Below are 10,203 nucleotides of genomic sequence, written 5' to 3' on the forward strand. Positions count from 1 at the left end.
TTTTGAATTTCCACTCGAAAATTTTGAAAGATTGTTCTAGAAGTCCTATTTATTTACTTTTATTAATTTATCTATAAATTTTTCATCATCTTATTCTATATAAATTAATAATCATCTAATTTTACTCATTGTCCTTGTCGTTGCATTACTCCTCTTGTCCTTCGTAAGTCCTTAATTAATTAAATGAAACATAACTGTAGCCGTGAAATTTTATATTTATGAAAATATTCTACAAAAACCTCAAATGATTTCTACAAATGATAACTTAGAAAGTCTGACCGCGGATATTTCTGTCGGCGAGCCAGCATGCGTGTTAACAATATTTATAAGAATGAAAGCCAGGTTTCTTTATAAGGGGGAGCGGATAACTATTTACAAGCAAAAACATCCGCGCTCAGAGACGTAACACCTCGCTATTTTATTAATTAAATAATAAAGTGACTAACTATTTTGTTTTTATTTTTTCTTCTTTGTAAAAGTGTATAATATGTTCTACAATATTATTCGTAAAGGCATTCAGTTATTTGTTTTCTGTTTATTTCTTCTTCTTCATCATTATCATCTTTAATATTTCCATGGTCGTATGGTCGTCTTCGTCTATACATATCTATATAAATATTTTTAATTATTTTTACGAAACGACGTTCGAAATTAAAAAACCGCCGGGCCGCACATTACATTTTCATTTTATTTTTTTTGTATTACCGCCGATTTCATAACGCCGAATGTCTTGAATTAATTATTTACATTTGAAGTCTCTGTTGTTTCTCACATTTTTTCTCTTTTTACACGTTACATTACCATATAATCAGTTATTTGGTTCATGGGTGTAAAATATAAGAAAATAACACTTTCACGTACAAGAAATTATAAAACGCACAATTTTTGCAAGTAATTATCAAGAAACATTATGTATTACAATTATTACATTCATTTTTCGATGAAGTAATTAATTAGCATCATGTTTCAACGATTATTATGTCTACCAAAATGTAACAGGCTTTGTTTCCGAACTGCAAAAGGAAATGACTTTATTAATTTTTATGTTTATTTAGTAAGTTGAACCGTTCCATTTTTGTTTTCGTTTAACTTTTGTAAATTATGAAAGTTTTGTTTTCTTTGAGTCTTTTAGAATTTGCGTATTTTCCAAAATTATTTAGAAAAGAAACTATAATGACACTTTTTTAACATACAAAACGAAAAAAAAACATGAAATGGAATGTACCTTGCATTAATACATATAATATACGAATGCCTATAAATTAAAAAGATAAATGAAATAAATTACTTAATGCTGCTACTATGTATACTATAACGATTAAGAAAATCTTGTTAGCTTTTTTTTTAAAGTATCAAAATAGTAAAACTAGAAATAAAATAAAAAAAAACAACAAAGAAACAATGGATATTTTTCCATGACTTTTTTAACGTCACATACTCCGATTTATTATTTATATTATTTAAGTGAAAATTAAATAAAAGGCAATGGTAACTACGTAATTTGATAAATAAGTATCCATATTGTGCGTACGCGGTCTTATCAGTAGAATGTTGTTAGTATTATTATCTCTCGCGTACTTTTGCAAAGCAGTTTATTTTCAGTGTACAACTGATAAGAATACGAACGACTGGAACTTCTATGTTCTCTTTAATTAACCAATTTTGAGAATGAAAGAGAACAAAGGAATCCAATGAAACGATTCTATAATCAATTATCTCAATAAAATTTAAAAATTTTATTTTATACGATTCTTTGTTTCTGATAATAAAATACCTATTTATCAAAGTACAAGGCAAAGCAGAAAAAATCGGCAACGTAAAACATTTCTTTTTTGATTTCCACTGCGTTTTGCTTGCAACATCCATCCAAAAATATTTACTATGTACGATTACTCAGAAAAAAAATGCAAATACCTTCCGTTTTCTGGGTGTTTTCGAAAGAACAAAGCAAAGGAGTACACTGTATGAATATGAAGAAAGGCCAATATCCTTAATATAAACTGACACATTTTGAGAGAAATTTGAAATATTTCAAGACAATACAATTGTTTTTCATTTACACATTCTGCAGTATTCATTTACTAAATGAATGTTTACAAAATACTTACATTTATGGCAGTTGTACTTTATCACATTTCAAAGGACAAAAAGAAATAGCTGGTTTTTAATGCAAAGGTACTAATTTTAATTTATTCAGGAATTGTCCATTTTTTTTTGTTTTGAAAATTCTTTATTTGTTAATTATAAAAGTTGTTAATAATTTTTTACAGCCTTTTTACATATAGGCTGCAAAGAACAGTTATGAATGTTAACAAATAGTGCAAGCAACTTAGAACTGTTTGCACATATATGTATTTAAATCTTTTCATTTACACTTTAAGTAAAAATTGTTAAATTTGTTTCACCTCTTCAACATCGGGTCAACTATGAAATTATGGACTACAAGAATTTTTGTTATTACTTTTTCCTTGAAAAGTATGTATAAAACATTTTTTTTCTCTCAAAACGGATAACAATGCCATCAAAGGTTTATTAAAATAAATACTTACATGTATGAAACCCAAGGGCAAATATTTGAGGAAATTAATATGAAGACGACTTTGGTAAAAAAAAAAAGGGGTTCACTTTTCAGATAGAAGCAACAAAAAAAGAAACGAAATCACAAAAAAACACCCAAAAGAGAAATGATCACAACATAAAAATTAAAAACTACGCATTATTTTGTTTAAACATTCACGATAACTCTAATCTTAAAACTTAGAAAAAATGAAGTGCAAATGTGTGTGTATTTGTGTAGGTGGGTGGGGGGAGGATTTTTACGACACCATCCGCCTCATTTGTCACTTGTCGCCTATGTTACTTTTTATTTTTTTGTTAGAAGGCTGTTCCTCGGAATTTGAGTTGGAGTCATCATCGAGGGGTCTCTTCAGGTCACCCGATACCGAATCGTTGGTCGAGTCGGACACGATACTGTCATTCGTTTCATCGTTCGCAACGATGGGCGTGGCTGGTTGACTATCCTCGGTGAAGGAGGTGGTTGTATCTTCGTCGAGGACAGCTGCAGACTTACCGTTCAACGGACCCTGGTTACTTTCATCTGACGTCGTCGCGTCCAGGGAGTCCCCGTTCTGGTGCATCACAGGCGTTACAGCGCTCAGTGAATTCCCATTTTCTAGCGGCACATCTGAAACAACAGGAAGCAAAGGTAAGAAACTACACAATTCTTATGCATGCTCTTCTCTTACTGACTTCTAAACGTCATTCTAAAGAAAATAGAGGCAATATAGGAGAACTATATTTTAAAGTTATACGCCAAAAACGAACAAACATATTGTTAAACAGTAGTTATCCTAAACTGATTTCTTAATACCGAATTATGCAGGGTGTTTAAAAAAAATAGTATTAAACTAAATTGGAAGGTAGAAGAATTGGGGTACATTTAAAACAACTTTACGTCTGTTAAATTTCTGTTATAGTTCAGAAATTGCGAATTTTTTTAAGTAAAAAAGAACACTAGGCCTTTACTTATACACTTCTAAATAATTTTGTTTTTATTTGCATACCGAAAATTTAAAAAATTATAGTAGTAACAAACAATATCCATTATGACTTTTATACAATCAAATTGAGGTGTCTTTTATAATCAACTAAAAGAAAGAGAATATGTCGTAAACAGTGTAAACAATTTGACCACAAACAAAAGGATTTTGCAATATTCGCAACAAAAACGACTTCCAAATCAGAATTTTTCATGGGTTCTTAGTAGAATTTTTCTATAACTTACGAGAGAGCAATTCTGGTTTAAGTTCCGATACAACGTAATGGGTCCATAAAGCCAACTCGACCTTATGCGGGGACCACGTGATACTGCTGTTAACTTCTTTTACATTCTTATTTAACCTATCAACGGCCGTCTGGATGTGATTAACGAATTTCAGGTACTCCTTTGTGGTATAGTCAATTCCTTCTATTTCCGGTATCGCCATTAGACATTCGTCTGCCATGAAGGGTGCGCTTTCTGGTGACGCAGCCGCCAAAAGGGCTACAAAAAGAACAATAAACAAAAATTACTTATCACACTCGCACTTTAACGCAGTAATAATGAAAGTGCATAGAAAAACGCAAACTAAAAAATACATGATAAAGGTATATTACCTATAAACATATATATATGTGCATATTTTCAAATACTAGTTCACCAATGCAATAATAGGTACGTTATTTTTTATGAGAAACTCAATGTACTCAGTTCATGCTAATTAAATTTGATGGTAAATTTTACACAAAACAGTGTTTTGAGTTGCATTCTCTAATATGAGTTACATTATTCTTGAAAACCCTCTCGAGAAAAGTTGATGTTCTATTAATTCCTGTGTAGTATTTTTTATTAAATACAAAAATGATTTTTTAACAGCTGACGAAAATACTTTTTAAATAAGTAAATTCGTTCCACTACCTAATTAAACATTAATTTTATAAACTTCTACGTGAGTATAACTGCATAGTAGATCGTTTACCTTTTTTATCATGAAATTTGTAATTGCCGGAATATTTTCATCGTCGCAGTCATTCAAAAAGCAATTTTAAACGAGAATTACATGGTCAGTAGAAAACACAATCTACAGTGAAGGTTGCATTTTAGTATGGAATTGTGTAGTACATGATAAAACGCATAGCACTGTTACGTTAATTAACTATAGGATTGAAGTTTGCATTTCATTAAAGTACACTTTCCAGTGGGGCACCTTTTAGAACATTATAATAAGAGATCAGCAATTATTTTACTACTTAACACTATAACTTCTAGTAATGTGAGATTGAACTTTATATTTTAGACTTTTCCCAAAAAAAATATTTTACATTGATAAAAAATAGATTAGCGCTACCTGATGCCATTGTAGTTCCAACTCCCTTTAAATTCGAAAGGGCCGTTATCGCTTGCTCTAAGTTAGGTAGTTTTCGGAAGGCTTTCTTGGTTTCTTGCATTACAGCTCTGGGTGTGTTGACCTTCACGAGGTAGGACAATTGGGGATAAAATTTACCCCGTACTTGTTTCCATTTCATCGTTTGCACCAGCTCTTCATGTAACAGGTGGGCGTCTTTGCCACGACTTTTGATTTTTTTAGGTAATTCATTCTGATACCTGCATGTATAAATAACAAACAAACAATGCAAAAGAAAATAGATAAATTGATAAACTAACAAGATCAACAAAAGGCAGAAAGTATTTAACTATAAAATTTCACCCGGCATAATAAGCCATACTTCATACAAGGGACATTAATTGTTCATAAAGAACTAGGTAGGTTCTTTTCTTTACTCGTTAAAAATAATCAAAACTTCAACTAGTTAACAAGCATTAACCATTTTTCAAAAAATAATGGCAATTTTTAGATCAGAAAGTACTTTCTTATTTAATTTCTCTTGAATTATTATGACGATTCGTGCGGGTTTAAAATCTCAAGTCCGGCCCTGCCAAATATGATGTGATAAAGCAAAATATATCGTACACAAAACAGCGTCCCCATATTATAAGAGAAGGATAACTTTATTCGCACGTATAGTAGTCTCCTCTGAACTTGATTGATTGAATTCCGCGAGTGTATTCAAGTTCAAGGTGAAACGTGCATTCGTAACGTTGGGGGTTGTTTTATTATTAGGGAAAGTAAATCGACATATGCATACGTACATTATGCCTTAAATTTTGAAAGAGAAATGAAGAAAATTTATAAAAGCTTTTATATTTGGGTACAGTAATTTATTGCTTTTCAATCGGGAGATTAAAATTAAGATCACAAAGTCTATAGATAATTGTGGTAAACGTATTATTAAGAAAAAAATATTAATTTCCTTATGTAATCATTAGCAGCTAATTATAGGCATAACTTCCCAAGTATTTTTTTTTTAATCAAGAGAATTGAGAGAATTTTAACAGTTACTGTGAACACCCGTACACGTTGACAATGATTGAAGACGAGAGGTAGACAGATACCAGTGACGTAATTTCGAAGTTTAATAACCAAAACAAACAAACCAGATCGGTATCTTGAACTTTACGTACGATAATTAAAAAAACAATAATATGCAAGATGATTCAACGAATCTAACTTGAACTGTATTTTTATAACTGCTCCCATTAATTATTTTCTTATTTGATATCATTAGCAAATTAAATCAATAATTGTACCCAGGGTAGGTACTTACAACCCTTTATTTTATTTATCTTGAAACTATCAATTCATAATAATAATACGTCTAATCATAAGTATTAACCCAGCCAGAAACGGTTTTTTTACAAGGAAAATATAATTCATATTACCTAGTTAAATTGTTGAAATAAGTTAAGTATTTATGTTACAATTATCAACAATACAACCCAAAGACTGGAGTTTGTCCTAGTACTTTTCCATAGCAAACAGGTGTCCTTATAGCTCCGATTTCGTTACAAAACGACAATGAAATTATAATGAACCCGTTAAATATATAATAATTAACATATCATTTACTTTGCGTTTCGTTTTCGTGAAAATAATAACAAAATAAGCCAATTTATGAAACAAATCCCCACCTCATTCGTCATCGATGCAAAAGTGCTATCAATTATTTACGCCAATAAACTAGTGATAACCATACAGGGAACAAACGCAAACACGATTGGATAACACGTTTTTACTTGAGGAATTTTGAAAATAAAACGCGTCAAAATTTAAGTTGAAAATGCGTTTATAAACAATTTATTAAAGTCATCCGAGCAAGCTTTGTTTGATCAGGCACCATTTTGAAAGGACAACGTAGTTAAGTTGTTAAAAGGTCTTGTTGTTTATAAAACGTCGTTCGCGAACGGTTGCAAGTGCAAATTATTAACCAAAAGAAATGTGCAAACAGGATATATTTGTTAAGTTTGAAACAGATTTATTCGAAAGAAGCCAGAAAACTTTATACAAGCAACGATGCACGTAGCCATTATACTCTAGACACGACACAGCCATTGGAGATGAGCGAATTAATAACCTTTAAAATGCGAGTAAACAACGAAAATCTCGGTGTAGAGTGCAGTTGTCATCGATTATCACGTGACAAGCGTGATTTTAATGACCGGCCGCTAAGATATCGCGAGGGTGTCTCACTCTGAGGCCGACAGCGGGCACATATAAATGCGAGTTCAATGACATTGTTCAAAAAAAGTACTCACCAATTGTCTAGTTTGATCAGTTCTTCGGCTTTCTTTGTTTTCTGTTCGGCTTTGAGTTTAAGGGCTTGCGGATACAACTTGAGTACTTGTTCGAATTGCGAAGAAGTACCGTGCTGAAAAAAAGTGGCCGTATCTTTCGCGGAGGCCATGGTAGTTCACAAACTCGACTGGCACTGTTCCGCTGGCGTGCTGTATGTACAGTAGTGCGCCTGTTTTCCGTAGCACTAACCGCGGCAGCACCAACACTCGTATGGCTGTGGCCTCGATGTTCCCCTAGCGCTAGCGCTCCTCGCCGACGACCGACGGCTTCAACATTGGCTTGGCTTGGCTTGGTTGGGCCGCCTAACAAAGTCTGGCATTACCCTGCTGCTCGCCGCGTTGCCAAACGTCGCGCAACGGGATTTCTTTCCGTTATGCAGTAATTTTCGGACTGACGCCCGACACTTCATCAATTGATATGTTCACTGTGTGTAGACCGACGACAGGTCATCGGTTTTGCTTGCAGTCGTTTCGTGATAAGAAAAGAACACTCAACTTTCGAAAAATAGTAAAATTTTATCTGTTTACACTAAAACTGCAGCGAAAATCAATACCGAATTTATTTTTGCCCGGCCTTTCCTCGTGCCTTGTCTAATGAAATTAAAAGTAGGCAGCAAGAAAGAAAAAAGTAACGGAAATTAATTACCGTTCCAATTATTTTCTACTTAAAAAAAAACATTCATTTCACAGGGATTGTTGTGTTCACATTATTTACAGATATGCCAAAATCACATTAAAAGTTGTGTAACTGTAGCAGAAAATTTTAAGAACAATAATAATCATTTAATCAGCAAAAATATTTAAAATATATTCTTTAATTCGTAATTTTAAAAACATACTTAGGTATTTACGAGCTGTTAAATGCCTTTTTGTTTTTAGTAACTGATGATACTCCTTCAGTTTAACAAAAACTGAATGTAATTTAAACAATTACATTTTATAATGTGCATAAAATAATTTCATAATGACACTAACAATAATTTTTTACTTAAGAAACTAGTTTTCCCTTACGTGCCGCATTTTATTACAATCGGCGTTTTTATTTTTTGGATGTATAAATAAAGGAAATTTGAATGAGATCTGATTGCTTTAGAGATCTGTTTAAATGCATTTCCAAGTTGAATCGGTTTTTAAGCAAGCTTTGTAATTAAACTTTAACTCTTTCTCAGCTTCGGTCAAATATTTTGTCGCCCGTTTCTTCGCATAATCGATATGAAATCGTTCATGCGGCAACGTCGCGCGGCCGTTTCCTGCTATCATATTTGTCACTACTCGCTGGTTTTTACAGCCAGCAACGAACAGCACTGGGTAATCAACAAAATTATCGTCCGTGTCCATATACCTGTTTTACTCATACACAGAGGGTCGGCAGTGCCGCAGGACGACGTCTGACTTTTTAACTTCTACATTTCGTCCTACATTTTCTTTTACAGGATATCGGTTTGCTCGCTCGACCTGACCCTGCTGCTATAGAGCAATTCAATTTTATTTTTAACCAAGTGATTCCAGATTGATGATCGTCTTACGTAGGGTCTTCTAAATATTATCGATATTGAAGTGTTCCTTCTGACGATACGCGTTTCATTGTTGCAGTTTCGGTATTGTTTTTGTTTAACCCCTACTGAGCTTCAAAGTTTCTTTGTGCGTAGTTTCTGAAATTAACAGAAGTCAGTAGCGTATCATGCGAATCTCATTTCGGTATATCTATTGCAAACTGTAAAAATACGATGTCATACGTCATACGTCATACAAACTGAGATATTCAAAAAAATTGACTGCCTGTCTGTACGGGCTAATCTTCGAGACCCTTAAACAGATTTCTATAGGTCTTTACAAACAGCAAAAGGAGGTTGCCCGCAGTATGTAGGCTACGTTTTGTGACTTTTTATTGATTATAGGTAACAATTGTATTCATTATAATTAATTAGGTTTGTTATGATTCAAATTTGATTAGGCATTTCACCGCATCATGAAACTGCCTATATTTACTAATACAATTTGTTTTTCTAAATTTTCTGATGTGCTTGCAATACGAAATTAGCGATTGAGAACAAGGACAGCTTATTCTCACCTTTACTACAAGCAATGTTAATTCATTTTGTTACATCAGTTTCATTAAAATTTTTTGGAACTAGGTATGCATATCTTATATAACTAAAAATTTTCATAATGCGCCTAGTACCATTTTTGTCATTTTCGCTTAGGTGCGACACTGGAATCCTCTTTCATGGAGCAGGTATCCAAACTTTTAGATTATTTTTGTCTTTTTGTAAACTGAGAATTGTGATACATAAAAATATTCCTCTATTCCGAATTTTGTAGATACAGTGCAAAGATATTGAGAACTGCCAAAAACCATAAACGACTTGAATTATTAAATCGGACGCCCTTGTAGAAACGTTTTGCGTATTTTCGCTTGTGAAAGTCTAACCAACACCAATAGTATTACGGTACACTCATCAAAAGCCAGAGTCGAATGAACAACCGTCGTCGAATACGAAAAGTCCACATTCAGCAAAATGTGTTGTGTACCAACTGTAACTTAACGCAAAGTAGTCATGGGTTTTCACAACAGCTGTCCTTGTTCTCTGAATACACGGTATTATGATACGTACACGCATGCAGGGCCGTAGTCAGAAGTATACCAGGGCAGGCTAAGGTTACCCCTGACAAATATTGAACTACCCTAGCAACTAACTCAAGATTTCAAAGATTTTACTCACAATTTCTGAGTTTTGTATAGGAGTACAAGTAGTAATTAATGAATAGTAATGGCGAAATTTAATGAATATTATTACAGTGAATATAGAAACTTCGAATGTAATCCTTATTTCGGGTTGGCTTGTTAGGGTTACAATTTTTATTAAATTTTCGATGGTATAGGTAGATTAGCTATAGTATGGCTATACCACTGTAATGGTAAGATTTAAGGAATTCCATATTATTATATATATATTTATATACAGCCATTG

The 10,203-nt window shown here is 32.8% G+C and overlaps 1 protein-coding gene across 1 annotated transcript; it reads right to left on the reverse strand.

Moving 5' to 3' along the window:
• Positions 1–197: 197 nt before the first annotated feature.
• LOC108737820 lies at positions 198–7,341 on the reverse strand. Its single transcript, XM_018470929.2, has 4 exons — positions 7,193–7,341; positions 4,887–5,143; positions 3,785–4,042; positions 198–3,184 (listed from the first exon to the last, which is right to left on the reverse strand). Exons 1-4 carry the CDS (start codon positions 7,339–7,341, stop codon positions 2,841–2,843), a joined length of 1,008 nt encoding a protein of 335 aa, XP_018326431.1. The 3' UTR covers positions 198–2,840.
• Positions 7,342–10,203: the final 2,862 nt, after the last annotated feature.

Source organism: Agrilus planipennis, unplaced genomic scaffold, assembly GCF_000699045.2.
Source record: "Agrilus planipennis isolate EAB-ADULT unplaced genomic scaffold, Apla_2.0 scaffold3, whole genome shotgun sequence".
Taxonomy (NCBI): domain Eukaryota; kingdom Metazoa; phylum Arthropoda; class Insecta; order Coleoptera; family Buprestidae; genus Agrilus; species Agrilus planipennis.

Excerpts from the sequence above, each read along its gene's own strand:
- LOC108737820 (XM_018470929.2), bottom strand. The coding sequence starts at position 7,341 with ATGGCCTCCGCGAAAGATACGGCCACTTTTTTTCAGCACGGTACTTCT. Across the intron at positions 4,043-4,886 it reads TGGAACTACAATGGCATCAG|CCCTTTTGGCGGCTGCGTCA; the intron begins GTAGCGCTAATC and ends TTCTTTTTGTAG. Across the intron at positions 3,185-3,784 it reads TAAACCAGAATTGCTCTCTC|ATGTGCCGCTAGAAAATGGG; the intron begins GTAAGTTATAGA and ends CTGTTGTTTCAG.